Source organism: Brienomyrus brachyistius, chromosome 19 (genome assembly GCF_023856365.1).
Source record: "Brienomyrus brachyistius isolate T26 chromosome 19, BBRACH_0.4, whole genome shotgun sequence".
Classification (NCBI taxonomy): domain Eukaryota; kingdom Metazoa; phylum Chordata; class Actinopteri; order Osteoglossiformes; family Mormyridae; genus Brienomyrus; species Brienomyrus brachyistius.
In genome coordinates this window covers 11602971-11620935 of record NC_064551.1, presented here as the reverse complement: position 1 = coordinate 11620935, position 17965 = coordinate 11602971, and the positions used below count along the sequence as shown (strand labels likewise).

At 51.5% G+C, this 17965-nt stretch overlaps 1 protein-coding gene across 4 annotated transcripts in view; it reads right to left on the bottom strand.

Annotated features, from left to right (window-relative positions):
* Window positions 1-240: 240 nt before the first annotated feature.
* Window positions 241-17965, bottom strand: part of fut8b (fucosyltransferase 8b (alpha (1,6) fucosyltransferase)) — a 52471-nt gene continuing 34746 nt past the window's right edge. The window contains exons 3-10 of one of the 4 annotated variants that reach the window (XM_048985617.1): window positions 13753-13970; window positions 12288-12453; window positions 10489-10603; window positions 8524-8761; window positions 6194-6440; window positions 2521-2697; window positions 2281-2431; window positions 241-1611 (exon numbers count right to left, since the gene is read on the bottom strand). In XM_048985617.1, coding sequence (XP_048841574.1) covers window positions 1282-1611; window positions 2281-2431; window positions 2521-2697; window positions 6194-6440; window positions 8524-8761; window positions 10489-10603; window positions 12288-12453; window positions 13753-13970 — 1642 coding nt within the window. In that variant the 3' untranslated portion in view covers window positions 241-1281. The remainder of the gene's footprint in view (window positions 1612-2280; window positions 2432-2520; window positions 2698-6193; window positions 6441-8523; window positions 8762-10488; window positions 10604-12287; window positions 12454-13752; window positions 13971-17965) is intronic. The other 3 variants (XM_048985618.1, XM_048985619.1, XM_048985620.1) reach the window with 3 other exon arrangements.

Genomic DNA, 17965 nt, shown 5'->3' with positions numbered 1-17965 from the left:
AAAGAAAGATGAAATATCCACCCCCCCCCCCCCAAGCATTTCTGAGTGTAGCCTAATGTTGTGCAGTGAGGTCTTGGCTACATGGAGCTCATGCTATGCATCATGGGAACAAGGCGCAGCCCCGGTCACTGTGGATGACGGTGTCCTGCATGTTTCTGATAGCATTGATTCTGAGCCAATGGAGGAAGATGAAGGGGGGGGGTAATGAATGCTAGGAAACACAGAGGGACACACAAAGACTGGTGGGTTTCAGATTTATTTCATCTGTGTTTATCAAAGACGACGCCCAGAAACAGAAAATCCCTCCAGGATGCACCAGAGTACAGTATGGCGACAGAGAGGATCAGCGTCCTTATTAACATTACTACCACTTTTCATTTGGCTGCCTTTGCTGTTTCTATATGTTAAAAAGTTAAAAAAAAAAAACAAACGAGGAGACATTTAGATAAACAGACGAGGGGCTGGCAGGACATTTGAGTGCTTTGTTCATTGTGCCCAGAAGGGGGCGTAGTCTGTGATGCCTGCATTAGTCCGGGGGCCTGGAGGCCCCTGTCGCCCTCAGAGAGGATAAGAGTGCAACAGAGAGAAGGAAGAAAGAAGCCATTTCCTTCGTGGGGACCCTGCTTTTAAACCCGTGTGTAAACCCCCCCCCCAGCACATGCACACGCACTCAGACACATGAAGTTAAGGGGGAACAGCGCCATGTGACATTTGTGAATATAAGTAGCGAGGGCATGGAGGCTTGGAGTGAACAGCAGAACTTCCCTGTTTGGAGGAGCGAGATGGGGGGGTTAGGGGGGGTCAGGAAGTTTGACAAGAGTAAGTTACAGTCAATGAGCACGAGTGGTCAGAAAAGATCAGTGCAGGAGGATATTAAAATAACATCCACGTGCGCGCGCACACACACACACACACACACACACACACACACACACACACACACACACACACACACACACACACACACACACAAATAAATAACATTCCTTCCTGCTCAGTTCTCTAAATGGATCTAAAGTCCATCCTACTTTCCTTGGGAGAGCAATTCCTTCATGAGATTGGCTGGTCTGGCCAGATGTTTAGTCCTTCCCTTTTGTTCATAACCCTGATGTTGCTGGAGGAGGGATCTTGGTCAGGGGCTGCTGTGTGCTGGGGTCAGGAACACCCCCCCCCCTCATCCCCGCACAAAACCGCTGTAACATCCTGTCCGTTCAGTTCAAGATGCAGCGGTCTCTTGTCCCCCCGTGCGAGCGTGCAGGCTGTAGCGTGGCCCCGCCCCCATTAGAGGTGGAGCAGTTTGTCTGCCTCGGGGTACGTGGGGTACTTCACTGTCTCAATCTTCTCCTTCACCTTGTAGGAGGGGTACAGGCCCGTGCGGCCTATCTTGCGGTTGAGGCCCTTGGAGTAGCCGTCCCAGTGGTTGCCGGCCACACCAATGACGTCGCCGGGCCGCAGCGGGACGTCCTCGGCGCCACGCGGCTCGTGCGGGTATATGGCTATCTGGTTGTGTGCGTTCTGGCCTCCGAAGTAGTAGATGTCGTCGAGCGAGTAGAAGTAGGAGGAGGCATCCGGATGGAGGGTCTGCATGATCTCGTAGGCCACGCGGCACACCTGCACGATGACATCACCAGCCCCCCCACCCCCGCAGAATAAGTCATAATCTTAAACCCAATTCACGGTTGCTGCGGGGTTGTACGCCTCTAGGCTACTCAGGTGGCAGAATCATCATATTTTGGGCTTTATGACGGCAATCCATTGCACATCCACACCTACTAATTACTACGTTTTACTTCCAGAATTTTCCAGTTGAAGATTTCAGCCAGGGACGGATTACGGACCGGGCCAGCGGGGCCGCTGCCCAGGGGCCCTTGGGGTGCAGGGGGCCCGTGGGGCCCCTAGCCCAAAACAATTTGCAACGCTTATCAACAATGTATTTTCGTTTGTCTATTTTAGAGGGCCTACATTCTTTGATCCTCTGCCTACAAGGGCCCCTGACCCTATAGGGAGGGTGTTTGGCTGCCAAGGGCCCTTGAATTGTGGCGGTTGTGCCGGTGGTGGTGGTGGTGGTGGGGGGGGGCCTCGCGAACGTTTTACCCAGGGCCCATACAACCCATCATCCGTCCCTGATTTCAGCCAGAATAAAAGCGCTTCAGGTCTCGATGAACTGAACCCAGGACGGGTGACTTAGACCCGTGTAACATAGACTTTTTGTCTGGAGAGGCTCCAAAAAACATTGGTGATCCGTTCCCCCCCCCCCCCACAATAAGTTTCACAGCATACCTGGGATGAGAAGGTGCAGACCAGGAAGTCGGTCTGGGACAGGAAGTGGATGTCGAGGATCACGCCCCTCAGCGAGTTCTCTGTGTAGCGGTTGGGCAGCCCAGCAGACCAGGAGATGGAGTTGTCGCTGATGAACTCGTAGTCCTGGTATCTATGGACACAGACACACCAAACTCAGCACAGAGCACCCCTCCCGCAGGCATGCTGCAGACCTCACTGGGGAGGGCGGCGGACACACACTTGCTCCTGGCTTCCTGCAGCAGGGAGGGGTCGTCTGTGGCCAGATACACACGCTTCCTGTCCACACGCATCCGCCGGGCCAGGTGCTCAAACTGCTCCTCCACGTGCACCATGTACTCCTCGATGGGATGGAACGCCGCCTCTGTGCCCACCTTGTCTGTGCGGCGTACGTGTACTCTATAGGAAGGAAGGTCGGTGGCATCACGATCCCGCGTGACTGACAGAATGAGGTACCTCCCCACACTCCCACACGATGTCTGTGACAGGCGGGTAGCATTTGTGTGTCACAGAGAGAGCGGGATGGCGTGACACAGGAAGACGGCCCACTAAACTTCTATGTGTGAAGACGGTAAATCCATCTGAGGCAGAGAGAGGCAGCTGCAGTACCTGCTGGACCGTTGTGCATGTAAAGGACTCTCCAGCTATTACCCACCATGCCAAGGGATCTATCTGTCACCCACACTGACCTACGACACTGGAGAGCACTGATAATGTGTAACACCAAATCAGAAATGAGGAATTTTTACACATAAACAGTACACACCGTCTTACCAAAGGGTACCAGCAGGGGGCATAGTGGTTAAGGGCTCGGACAGTTAAAATCTTAAACAAAAATATCTGATTAAAGTACTTAACCGAAACATTCAGCCATGTAAACAGGTGGGGAAAAATCTGAGTTGTAATCTGACAAGGCCCCCCCCCCCACCCCCCCATGTACCAACAGAGGTCAGATGGAGTTCGGATTCCGTGGGTTAGTACTGGTTCCCATCCCTGCTTAAAAGCAGTTCTCCACTCAGAGCACCTAAAACCTCTGAGCCTGAGGTTTAATGCAACGATGACGCATTACTCTCTGCAAACCAGAGGACTGACCTCACACATATGGTACATACATCCATACACATCCCAGTAACACTCAGAAGGGTCAAACCAGGAGAATGAGAGGGGTCCTGCGCTGAGCCACAGCCAATCAGCAGCGTGGCTTCCTGAACACATGCTGACATCGATTTCAGTCCTTCTCACTAGACGGTATTGACTCCGTTCGATAGAGACTGCTCGTCCCTCCAAGGCCATTACAGGCCATGAATCACATAGAGGTGTCAAACGGGAACATTACGTACGTATACGTCCTGCCCCCACCCTCGCTCCCTGACTATAACAAAGCTTCATCTACAGTTATCCTCGGTGTATTTAAAGGCTGTTTCTCCGCCACATTAATGGGAAATATTTCCAACAATATGCCGGCTTCCTTTGAGTACGAAAAGCATTTCCTTTGTTATGATCTAAGTTGGGCTCCTGCTGTTTTCCATTTGCGTTGACGTGCTCTCGAACGAGATGTCCTCACCACCGACGCCCCGCCCTCTCCGTCGCACAGAAGCATCTATGTGAAGACACAAATCTCTCTCGAAATTGGCTGCTACCATTTCCTGTGCTCTGTACAGCACTGGCGCCGTCAGATCGAGAATTACAGTAATCCTGAACGTGTCAAAACACATACTGGGTGCTTCAGTGGCGCCTACAATAGATGCACATCGGAGAGGATGATACCCAATCTGCAGTTTGCCACGGCGTTAACCTTCATGACAGGTAAACTGCAGAACAGGGGCTTGTTTAACAAGTAAGAGGCACACTTTGGCAAGCATGCATGCAGGATGGGGGGCCCACTGTCTGTGCAGACCCTGGATGGGACACTAATCCATTGCTCATTGCTGGGCACTACGATGAGGACATTCCCTCAGAAACACGGAGCATCCAGGACATGGGAACATCATGGCATCGAACCCTCAACCCTGTCTGTCACAGTACGCTGCTTTATAGATGCACACTAATTCCACAATCGCTGAGCAATTCAGGTAGGGAATTGGGGAAGTGAGCGGTCCGATGGACCCCACTCATGCAGGGAGGGTGGGTCGTGGGCTTATTAAGCAGTACCTGTGTGGGCCTGAAGGACCGGGGGATGCGTGTGTGTGTGCGTGGGAGCATGAGCGTGTGCGTGGGCGCGTGATCAGGCAGCGGCTCCCCAGGACGCTCAGCCGAGTAACAAGCGCATGTATTTCCTTTGTAAATTAAACTCAAATTGAAATGTGGAGCCGGAGGCACTGGCCGCAGGACCGAGCGAGACTGGAGGAGGAGAGAGAGGGTGGGGGCACGCTGGGGGGGCAGGGGACTCTATAAGCGGGACTCTGTGCCCCCCCCCCCACATGCCCGTCCTCTACTGCGTCGCTGTTCCCACACAGACATTTGTCGTTTCCATTTGTCTCCCCCAGAGCCATGTCCGGCTATTCCTGGCAAACCCGAGGTATGCTGGGCTACTTACAGCCAGGCAGAAATAATCAATACCCGCACGGATGCCGGGGGTCTTTTCTCTAGGGCTGCAAGTACAGTGAGATCACAGGGAGCCCCCCCCCCCCCCCTCCCCCGACTGAGCTCTGTTGAGAATGCCAGAGCAGTTTCTCAGAGATTCAGTCCAAATGCACGGGGAACAGCATCAAGTCATTTGCTCCCGGGATGGGGGGAGAGCTATCCGCCGCCGGGCCTTTCCGTGTCGTTATGCGATTTGAAGCGATGCCTTCGCAGTGCAGCCAGTTACTATGGGAACCCGAACAACTGCAGGGAAGTTTTGGAAATTCAAATCAATTTGTTGCATGGCTGTTACCTTTTTTTTTTTTTTTTTTAAAATCACATTGTAAAATAACATGATTTTGGGTTACTTTATGTGTCAGAAGCAGAAAAGTGCCCATCTCAGCCCCAGCAATGTCACCTTCCAGCTGGGGGGTACAGCAAGTAAGACACCTCCCCATATTGCACATTTTCCACACTGCGCTAAATGCTAATTCATCCAATCAGCTGAGAAATCAGCGGCCATTGTTGTGACCTATGAGATATTCATGACGTGAATATAAAAACCAACGAATTAATACCTGCAGTACATCTTTAGTTATTGCTTTATTTAATTTTACTTCAGTACTATAATTAATTTTTGAGGGGTTTCATTAATTTCTACTGGTGTCTCTTTCGGAATGTGCAACCGCCGATCTGCAAAAGAAATGGCCTCATAATAACATAAGCAATTAAACCAAGAGTTGTCCATTTGTGGCAACATGTGCTTCAAGTAAAAAGCAAAAGATGGTACTAATAATGAGGTACCTTCAATTACACTGTCACCCCCTACCCTAACCCCATTATGTCACGGAAGTGATCTGAAAGTCAAAATGGAAACTTCAGACTGAATACATTGAAACCTGGAACAAAAGTGGCTGGAAAAAAACCTCCATTACAATGACAAAACTGTCAGTCTGAGTCACATAATATATACCTTTAAACAGACTTTATAGTCATGCAAAACACTCTCGTGTTATTTATGTGGTTTATATGCCTCATTTTATTGTTTTTGGTCCAGAAAATGACTCCTATTATAAGTGGGACCTGGAATCAGATCTGGGGCTAAATTAATTCTAGAGGCGTCACAAAAATGTATGTGGGGTTAGGAAACGGGCATGTCCTTTTAGAGGTTTAATAACCCAATGCTTCATGGAGGAATGGGGGCGGCGGGGGGGAAGGTATAATGGTAAAGGATTTTTTGGCTGAAATGGCAGAATTTCATGTAGCTGTGACACTGAAGGAGGTGGAGGCCCCACGCACCATCTGGGGCGGGGGGGGGGGGGGGGATTCTCACCCGACGATGGGATGCTTGAAGCCCAGCTTCCTGGTAGCCTCCCGAATCTCTTTCTCCAGCCAGGCCTGAGGCCGGATCAGGTATCTGACAAACTGTGAGACCCACCAAACGGATGGGTCGCCGTGGAGACGGTGCAGCCGGTCGGCCAGGTCCTCGGGGATGGCCAGGGGCAGGTAGGGGGGCCGTGGGTGCAGGCTGTCCACGATGGGCAGCTCTATCACCTGCACGTTCCGGTCGTTATCTTCGCCTGTAGGGGGCAGTATTTAGCTGAGCAACTCCTTATCATAAAATTGTTCACAAAAGAACAGCCATATTTGTTTGATCAGTTTTAATAAATATATGAATGCATTGTCTGCTGACTGGACGGGTGATTCAGCATTTTAGATGTAAAGACATGAGGGGTTCCAGAGGCAGGACATTTAGCTCTCCTCTATTTCTGTCTCGGCAATGAAATTTGACTTGTGGATGGGGGGCACAGGGATAGGGGAGGGGGTGGGGCTTATCTGGACACTTTACTGCTCTGGGGTTGTGTCAGTGCATCTATCTCATGCATTATGTATGGCATCAATCCTCAAACAAGAAAACAAGCAAACAAGCCTACAAACAAACCAATATTCAGACGCACACCCTGAACAGGAGAGCACACAGGGTTACTGGCCCTCTTCGCAAGCATGTGAAAAAAGCTGCCCAATAAACACTGCTACCAGAGCTGCACCCCCCCACCCCAGGTGGCTTCAGTCTGATATGAGAGGAGGGTTTTTGCAGGGGGGGGGGCTGGGTCTCTTCAGAGCAGAGCCGCCCAGCTATAACACTCACCCCGCTATAACACTCACTTCGCTATAACACTCACCTCGCTATAACACTCACCCCGCTATAACACTCACCCCGCTATAACACTCACCCCGCTATAACACTCACCTCGCTATAACACTCACCCCGCTATAACACTCACTTCGCTATAACACTCACCTCGCTATAACACTCACCCCGCTATAACACTCACCCCGCTATAACACTCACCCCGCTATAACACTCACCCCGCTATAACACTCACCTCGCTATAACACTCACTTCGCTATAACACTCACCTCGCTATAACACTCACCCCGCTATAACACTCACCCCGCTATAACACTCACCTCGCTATAACACTCACCTCGCTATAACACTCACCCCGCTATAACACTCACCCCGCTATAACACTCACCTCGCTATAACACTCACCCCGCTATAACACTCACTTCGCTATAACACTCACCCCGCTATAACACTCACCCCGCTATAACACTCACCCCGCTATAACACTCACCCCGCTATAACACTCACCTCGCTATAACACTCACCTCGCTATAACACTCACCTCGCTATAACACTCACCTCGCTATAACACTCACCCCGCTATAACACTCACCCCGCTATAACACTCACCCCGCTATAACACTCACCTCGCTATAACACTCACCCCACTATAACACTCACTTCGCTATAACACTCACCTCGCTATAACACTCACTTCGCTATAACACTCACCCCGCTATAACACTCACTTCGCTATAACACTCACCTCGCTATAACACTCACTTCGCTATAACACTCACCCCGCTATAACACTCACTTCGCTATAACACTCACCCCGCTATAACACTCACTTCGCTATAACACTCACCCCGCTATAACACTCACTTCGCTATAACACTCACCTCGCTATAACACTCACCCCGCTATAACACTCACTTCGCTATAACACTCACCTCGCTATAACACTCACCCCGCTATAACACTCACCCCGCTATAACACTCACTTCGCTATAACACTCACCTCGCTATAACACTCACCCCGCTATAACACTCACCCCGCTATAACACTCACCTCGCTATAACACTCACCCCGCTATAACACTCACGAGGAGCATGGGGGTCTCCCTCTCCCACTGAGCCAGAAGGATGGCCTTCTGGATTCGCCCCCCCGAAAAAAAAATGGGGGGAGTCTGCTTTGCATTCCCCCCCCCCCCCCCCACAAAGACATGAAGTCATGAGCTTTCTGAACATCTTCATACCTTTATCCTCTGTCACCATCATACGATCCTGTGTGACCCCCCCCCCATACTCCTTTTTCCATTTATGGCCCCAGTATTGAATATCCGGCTCAATTTCATGGGTGAGTCTCCTTCTGATCAGCGGAGAGAGGTTTACAGACCTCCTGCACAAAAGGGCAGAGCAGGAGTCACAGCAGGAGGACAGTCACTGCCAGTCCGAGCGCCAAGGTGACTCGCTTCAGGCGACACCGGGCTTGTCCAGAAGGTCCATGGGGGAGGGGGGGGGGGACTTACCAGACCAATGGCCCGTGGAGGTGCCAGTACGGTCCGTGCAGGTGTCGCTGACGGGCCGAAACACGGTCTCCCAGCCGCCGGTGGCGTAGCGCCAGTTCTGCGACTCCAGGATGAGGGTGCGCCGCGTGCCGTAGGCGATCATGAAGCAGTAGACCACGTGGTGCAGCTGGCAGCCATAGCCGCAGCCCTTGTTGATGTTGCAGACCAGCTTGCGAGCTTTGCTGCAGTCCTGCGGGTTCTGGGGGGGGGGGGGGGGGCAGAACTTTAGCCATGCATGAGCAGCCTGTGGGTCACACCCCCAGGAGGTTACAGCTGTAGACACTGAAGATAATAACAGGGTGTCTGGTTTGATGCCCAGGGCAGCAGGTGACCAAGGAAGGCAGGTCTGGACCGGATTGCAGATAAGTCCTGGGAGACGGGGTGGGCAGGGATTTAGGGCTGCTGTGCCCAGGAAGGACTTCCGGAGGAGAGGGGATTCATGGGCCATGACGAGCTAGGGATGGCTGTTTGGGAGATGGAGCAGCGATCCCTCATCAGCGACAGGATCCATATCAGTGCCCCCTCCCCGCCTCCCCACTGGAGGCAGTCATACGCCATGCTCCATCACTCATGGGGCCCCGTCGGACGTGTGAGCACCCACTTCCACAGACGCCAGGCCTGGCTCTCCCTAACAAGCCTGGGAGTGAGGGACTGGGAGGGCAGCCTGACCCCGAGAGCGGGAGCCCATACCCCAGCTGCTGTCACCGAGTTATTGGATTTCCGCCTCAGTCAGATCCCCCTGAGCGGACATGATTTACACAGGAGTTTGACACAGATGGGGGGTCTGTGAGGGGGCTCCCGACTGACCAGGCACTTTACACAACAGCACCTTGTAGTCACTGCCCTTGATTTACCATTGGCTGGGTATCCCAGCCATTAATGAGGACAGCACACACATACTCCTACTATTCTCACATTCATCGCAGTCTCTGAATGGGGCTCAGCTGTTTTGGACCATCCACAGACCCCCAGCCCCCCAGCACAGCCCTCGCTGCCGTGAGATAATGAGATGTACAGTGGCCAGAGAAAGAACACCATCTTCGAGATGTGAGGCACCTTCCAGTCACAAATGGTTATGCACAGAAGACAGAAATCAGATCCTTTAGGCCGAGAGGGGGCAGGGGGAGGAAAGAGGGGCTTACTGGGGATGGAAGGGAAAGTAAATAAAAAGCAAAATAAGTGCTGGGTCACAGAAGGATCACATCTGAGAGCTGGATGGAGCATCAATGCCCATGTGTGTCTACTGGATGAGGGAAAACAGGTTCCTATCTCATATAATGACTGGTAATTAGGCACTGGCTAAGTGAATGGATGGGCCCGTCACCTGATTTAGACCTGCTCTGGGACAACCCCCCATACCCACCCCCCACATACAAAAGCTACAGAATCCTAATGACTCAGCCTGGTCAAACATACTTTTGTTAAAATAACCTTGATTACTTACAGGAACTGCTGTCACAAACTATTGCGAAAATCCATGTAAAGTTATATGAACGTGCACCCATTTGAGGACGATACTCATTAATATTTAAAAGGGGACAGAGGGGTTTGAGGTGATGGACGGGGTCAGGTTAGGGCAGTGTTTACCAATCTGGTCCTTGGGGATCCACAGGCAGCTCACGTTTTTGCTCCCTCCCAGCTCTCAGGACAGCAAAAATGTGGACCACCCGACAGGGAGCTCAGAAGAGGGAGCAAAAACACGGACCGGCTATGGGTCCTTGAGGACCGGACTGTAAAACACTTCGTTAGGGGAAGACATCTTCCATAGCCCCTTAAAATAAAAGATCTACAGTTCACTAGGAGGAGAGAGATGCACTAGCCATCATACTCTCCTCTGTTGCAGTTTGTTTATTTTCCTGTTTTGCTTTAGAATTAGGATTAGACGTTGCAGTAGCTGGTCTGGGGTGGGCAGGGTTCCTCATGTACCTGCAGGTAAGTGATCCGGTTCTGCACCAGGCTGGACAGGTCCTTGGCCTCCTTATCCCGCCAGTCCCCAGCGCCGTCCGCTTGGCTGAGGTAGTAGAGGTCCATCATGATGGACCTGCATTCACACAGACACCACAGGGGTCAGAGTTTGAACCCGGGGCTAAACAATACCGGCTTACAGATCGATTTTACAGTTGAGCCAGGTCAAAATAGACCCAGCAGATTCCAAACAGCATGGGTGAAATTCCACAGAACATAGCGAGACTCCATACAACACAGCACAGAGTGAGTAATTCTATAGCACACAGCAGAGACACTCCACACAGCATAGAATGATTCTATACCACACAGCACAGAGAGACTCAACATAGCATACAGAGACTCCACACAGCATAGAATGATTCTATACCGCACAGCACAGAGAGACTCAACATAGCATACAGAGACTCCACACAGCATAGAATGATTCTATACCACACAGCACAGAGAGTCTGCCACATGGCACAGAGAGACTCCACACAGCACACAGAGACTTCACACAGCACAGATTCTATACCACATAGCACAGAGAGACTGTTCAGTCCAGCATCCACATTTCTGTCATATGAGTGACGTGGTGGAGGGCAGATGCCCTTGGTGGCAGGCTGCAGCCACCCTTAGTGTCTGATAATCATCTGAGAGCAGGGCAAATGGCCCACAGCCGCCTGAGGGATGCGACCCATCCTCAGCAGGCAGGTGGAGGAACCAAAAGATAAAGCATCTTCATGCCACCCCACCGAGGGAGGAGATGCGGAGTGACCAGACGGCTTTGGTTTCCTGCAGCTTGGCCGACCCAGGGGAGGTGTGACTGTTAGTGGGTTTTGGGGGGTGGGGGGTGGGCAATTTGCAGCACAGTGATTACAGGAGCAAATTGGGAGCAATTACCACCTCGCTACAATTAGCTAATAAATCAACAGACAAATAAGGCGGCTCCCCGGAAGACATGTTTTCTGGAAACTTCTGATTAGTATTCTCTCGCAGGCTTTGTCTCTCTAGGCCTCGAGTGGGGAGCCAGGCTTTCTGGGAGAAGCCGTACATGAGGAATTAGAAGCCAAACCGGATACTGTACAGCACACCGGATTCCCCAGGTACCGACATGTATCTGCCAATGTTACCTGCAAAGTGATTTACAACAATTCCCACCTGCCATGTTTATTTTCATGATTAATGCTTCTAATTCATGTGAAAATAAGAATAAGAAAGAATGGGAAATAAATATTACCCATCGCAGAAAGTGTGTTTCACTGAGCTAATCTGGGGTTGTCTGACCCAGCATCCTCACCTAGGGGTGTTTAAGTATTGACCTCCACCCTCCTAATGACTTGAGCATTACTGACCTCCATCCTCCTAATGACCTGCGCATTGCTGACCTCCACCCTCAAATTGACCTGAGCATTGCTGACCTCCACCCTCCTAATGACTTGAGCATTACTGACCTCCATCCTCCTAATGACCTGCGCATTGCTGACCTCCACCCTCCCAATGACCTGCGCATTGCTGACCTCCACCCTCCCAATGACCTGCGCATTATTGACCTCCACCCTCCCAATGACCTGAACATTGCTGACCTTCACCTCCTTACTAATATGTCCATTACTGACCTCCAACCCCTCAATGACCTGAGCACTGTTGACCTCCACCCCCTTAATGACATGAATGTGCTTTCCTGAGCTTTAGCCTTTATTGATCCATGTATCTGACCAGTCAGTAATCTGACTATAATGGCCCCCATCCCAGCATGGCCCCCAGTCATGGCTGACCTCTGGTGGTGACCTAAGTCCTGCAGCAGCAAGTCAGTGTGTCTCTGTAGGTCCGCCGCATTGAGGCTGCTCAGCTTCTTCACTTCGCTGCGTATGAAGTACCAGAACTCCCTCACGCCGTTCTCAGTCTTCCGACGGAGCACCTCCTGGCTCTTCCCGGGCCCTGCTTGGAAAAATGAGGGCAGCTGGAGTCACCGTGACTGAGAGACTCTCATTCACACTCCTCTGGCTCCCAGTCAGGGAGCGTTACCTCCACAAAAACAAAAAGGAGCCCGCCGTGCATCTTTCTCGCAGAGGCGCGCCTTGCGGGACACGACTGACCGCTTTGGGGAAAGTCTCTCTCTCTGTTCACTCTCACAGTTATGACCTTGAATGTGCTTGGTCCTCTGAAGGCCAGCTGGCTCACTCTCCCGTTTATTCTAGAAAACATGTCTGGACAAAGGAAGCTCATCCGTATATGCCAAAAGCTCTGTCCCAGAACGAAGCCGGACCATGCGACTCAGGTTACCGTGAAGGACTTCTGGAGGGGATGCTCTGCGCCGGGAGGGAGTGGCTCTCGGGGATAGGAGGCTCTCTCGCCCTCCTTTTTCCTGCTGGCAGACGATCTGGGGGTATTTTTAGCCCGACTGCCTGCCGTAGGAGTAACTTGCTCTGCCCCCTCGTTTTATGGTTACCGAGGGATGCGTGATCCCACGCCGCAAGGTCTTGTCTGAGACAAGTGATGCCATTGCCACCTGCCTGGAATCTTCGCAGTTTCTGAACACAACACTACTTCTTTTAAATACACTCTTTGCTCCCCACTGTGGGTCTCCATAGTACTTGGCAAGCCTCAGAATGTACAGCCTCCTCAGTGATGCCATGGTCTCCAGGTTCATGAGGAGAAGAACATCACAAACTTTGGCACATCCATGGCATGTCATTCATACCAAACAGAACTTTTTTGTTAGCGGTCAATAACATAGAACAGCATCATCCAGATGGTCCTTTGTAAGCTTAAAGCAACACTTTCTTCCAAACTAACCTCCCACAAACACCATTTCAGTTCATTTCTCTTGCCGTTGGGGCTTTTTTGGGACTGCCTGTATGTAATTTTGGAGCAATTCCACTTCTGTGTTGTCTGAATCGACTGTTCTTCAGAAAGCTGTGCATTTACCACACACTTCTTGAGGCCTTAATACTTAGCGAGCATTTCTGTGTGTTTTACGCAGCACACTAACCGACCTGGGTAAGATCAAACTCGCCTGGTTTTTACCTTCATACAGGAAAGGGCTATGCAAACTTAAACCCAGTGATTAGTTTGTCAGCTCCGTGACTAGAATGGCAACCACTCAACAAGCTCACTCATCCATCATTTTTATTCTGTAAAATTGCACCAGTTCCTCTCACACACGATTGGTTGTTATTAACTCCTGGTTTTGACTTCATAGTAAAAATGGCATATTTCCCACAATACAGTGCAGCTTACACATATGTTCCAGCCGCTCGGTTCCTCTTACTCCTTCTCCTCCACTCCTCCGCAGTTCTGCTTCCTTCCCCTGCCCGGGTGTATCGAGCTCCTCCTTACCATCTGTGGAAACCCTCTGGAAGTTGCTGATCTTCTCCTTAGCTCGGATCAGCTGGTCCTCCAGGGTGTGGAGGCGGCTAGCTGCCATGGGCCCTGCCTCAGCTTGGCCCTCAGGTATCCTGGGGGGGGGGGGGGGGGGCGGCAAGGGAGAGACTCTGTTTTAAATGGGGATGGGGGCAGAGTGTGGAGGAGCGGTTATCAGCCCAGCTCCCGGGGGTCAGACAGTGTGCTGGGATTCAGCCTATCTCAGCACTTCTAACTGTTAACTGGATGAATCTGACCTTCTGGCAAATTCTTTAGTGGTTAGAGATAAAAAGAAGCTGCTGACGGTGGCCACACCAGGCTCCCCAACCCCAGGAGCCCCCCTGTGTTGGTTTTGCCGTTCCTCCCCATCAGAGACAGTGCAGATAAAACAGCCACCAATGAACCTCTGCAGACGATCCCCCCGCTCGTTAGTGCGTCCAACATTAGCTCCGTGTCGGAACTTTTAACTGCCAATTAGCGGGCGGACGTGCAAGGCCCCGACGGTCACGCTGCCGTTATATCTGGCGAAGACGAGCGGAAACTAAATCAACGCGCAATGTCAGACATGGCGGGTGCTTTTCAGCAAGCAAGGACGGAGTGAGCGAGCAGCCCGCGGAAATCACAGACAACCGCGTGTGTGATCTGAGTATAAAGGCCAAGGCAATTTTCCATTCAGGCCTATTAACTAGTCCCCCCCCCCACCCCCCACCCCCTCCCATTTCCACTCTCTTTTCATCTCCCTGCTCTTCCATTTTCTCATTCTCTCTCCTCAAACACAAGGTATGCTTCCTGACACATGCACACACTCATACACACACTCATACACACACACACAAACCAGGGGTTCTCATGGGAGATCACTGAGGAACTTGTGCTTGGAAACACAGCTGGAGAACGTCCATCACACCTTTCTGGATGGACACGACACGTCGATCCCCTCCAAGAAAGAACCAATCATGGAAGCGATCATGCACTAACTGGAAGGAAATAGTTCTTGATTGGGGGAAGCCTCCTGTGGCACAGAGCTGATACTTGACCGCACTGTTACAGAGTGTCTGTGCTCCCGTGCAGATATGCCCTGGGCTGGGACAGCGTTCCCAGCAGACCCCGAGTCAGCCTTGTGAGTCACTTCACAAGAGAGAGTGTCTGCTAGGCGAACAGCTAGCTAAGAGAGGAATGTATGCCATGGAGAGGCCTCTTGCCCACAGAATGGCTCCATGGGGAGCGTCCCCGCTACTCCCAGAGGCACCCAGCAAGCATATCTGATTCTGCAGTGAGGCCACTTTGGATAGTGGGGCTCAGTCACAGGGTAACCGGGGCAGCAATGGGAGCAGAATCAGAAAGGCATAATTTGCATCTTAGGGAGTGACTCTCCTGTTAGCAGTCTTTTTTTTGCAATGCATTCAGGTTAAGTTCCTCACTCAAGAGCAAGTGCTCCAGCTGCTGCTCAGACCAGCATCATTTCCTCGTGGGAGTTTTACTTATACAAAAATGTGCTGAAGGGAGAATGAAAAATGATTGGTTCAGAGAGATAAGAGGTGGGTTCAAGCAACTTGAGGAGGTGGGACAAATTAAATCTGGTTACGTCTTGGTTCCGCCTCCTCGAGTTGCTTGGACCCACCTCCTCTACAATCTGATTGGTTACCTCTCTGAACTAATCATTTTCTGTTTTGCCCTCAGAACATTTTTGTGGAACTAAAAACTCCCAGTTCCTCACACTTTATTCTACTTCAGCCACTGACTTGCAATCGACTCAGACTGAAGACTTGGACTCGACATGGACTTGAGCACACATGACTCGAGACTTGACTTGGACTCCCGATGTTTTGACTAGAGACTTGACTCGGACTTGCCAATGAGTGACGTGTTCCCATCCCTGCTCACAGTCGTGATGCATGCATGCTGCTCCACCATGCCCCGCTGGACAAGCACTGGACCTCGGATTTGAAAGTGACAGCTTCTAGCTCCAAGCTAGACTCCTTAAACCTTAGCCCTCCCAAAGGACCTCCTGCATTATACTGCTTCCATCAAATGACAATGAGCCAATCAGTGGTTTAAGAAATGTATTTCAATACAGAGGCTATGTGGCCTTGGAGGAGGCGAGCTCTGTGAGAGCATCAGCACGCTGTGAGGAAGCTCGCCGACAAGGCAATGGAAAATCACCTTTATTCACACATACCAATAATTCAATTGTGTGTCATTGTTATAGCAAGATTAAAAGCAAGCTAATCTGTTATTTCGGAAGAGGAATAAATGGACAACAATAACTGTTTAATTAGATGTATAGTGGATTAAATCAGAACAGCAGAAGATAGGCTGATATACTCACAGTGTCAGAAAGTCACTGTGGGATGAGGTCACCTAAACATTGAAAATCTAAGTACCTCTGATGGAATGCTGTACTGTTTATCTTCTCCCACAATGCACTGGGTGAAACGAATCCGAAAATGCGTCTGAAGTGAAAAAAGAGGCAGTCACACGAAACCATTGTTTTATTAAAACAACAGCAGATGTAAAAAGGGTAGCGTCCCACCACGGTGCAGGAAATGGAAACCTGTCTGTCGTGACAAATTAGTAGCCTGAGGTGCCTGCGCTGTAGTTAAATAAAGGCTTGGCTGTTTATTTTCCGCGGCCCATCGGAGAGTCTCCCGGGCTCCATCCCTGGCTACCGTGTCCCGTGAACAGGGCGCCATGCTCCAGGACCACCGGCGACGGGATGACGGATGAAACCCCCCACAGGTCCAGCTCTCATTCTTTACTTTCAGCAAATTGAATTTGATCCCACGCTGATTTCACAATCAGGCGCCTAAACGAAGCACAAACTCACAGGCGCTCCGAAGGAGACGCCGTTCACACGCATGTCTGAGGAACTCCGTGGTGGAGGAGCAGCAGGAGCAACGCGTTTCCTCCGCTTATCGTGCTGAAGACCCACAAGCCTGACGTGCTACATGCTGCCCGGCAACTCGTCAGTCCAAACTGACAGCAGGGGGCGCCATCCAGTCACTGGTATACTAACCTTCTAGAGAGCAAAAGGAGAAAGTGTACAAAACATGAGTTTTCAAGGTTCATTTTCTAGACTCTGGTCATAAGAAAAGAGAGTGAACTCCCGAGCGCATGCACATCGAGCGAGAGGATTTTGCACAGATGTGGGGCTGCGCTGCGAGGGAAAGGATCCACTGATACAGGAGGAAGAAGAGGCAGCAGCTTCACTGGATGAAACGCTAACGACTGATTGCAGGCGACGGCCAAAGTCTCCCTCCCTCTCCTTCAGGTATCGGTCTCTCGGTTCCTCGGTTCCCCGACCCACTTGCGGTCCTCCAATCCCCCCTGCCACTCCTCTTCCTCCCGTCATCCTGTCACCGGCCACCGTATCCTGCTCCCACCTCTGGCCGGGGTACGGCCGTGCCTCAGGCGCTTCCCCCTGTCCATCATCCGGGCCCCCACTACCCCTGTACCCCCAACGTCCCCCATGCCGTCCTGCCGCTGTCACTTAAGCTCACCAGCCCCCAGCAGATGTCACTGCCCTCGCGGAGGGGGACAGCCGATGGTCGGGGTGGGTGGGGCCGCACCCGTAGATGGATCTCCTGAGTGCTGCCCTCCCCTAAGTCTCTCTGACGCCCTGGGCTGCCTTGCTCTGTCACACAGCCTCTCTGTTACTGTAACCCCCCCAAGCGGCAGTGACTGACATGCTGGCCAGCTTTCCTCGGCAGTGCCCAGGTGGTCCTGTGGATTTTTGGTTCCATCTACTAGAGGGCTGTGTGTGTGTGTGTGTGTGTGTGTCTAAGACCCTGGCTTCTACACTGCGGGGTGAGGTGCGCGGTGCTCAGTGGTCAGGACACTGTGTCTGATTGGAAGGTTGCCGGATAAAATCCCATGGTTGTCATAATGATGTCACCGTCGGGCCCTTAACCTCGATTGCTCCAATGACACTGGCTAACCCTACTGGCTCAACTGTAGGTTGCTTTGAATAAAAGCCAAAAAAGAGCCGAAGGAAGAGTGTCGATAACAAACAGGTCCCCCTCCCCCACCACCCCCACTGCAAACGTGCTGATTATGCAGTGAAAGAGCATGCCTTAGGTCAGCATGGCAG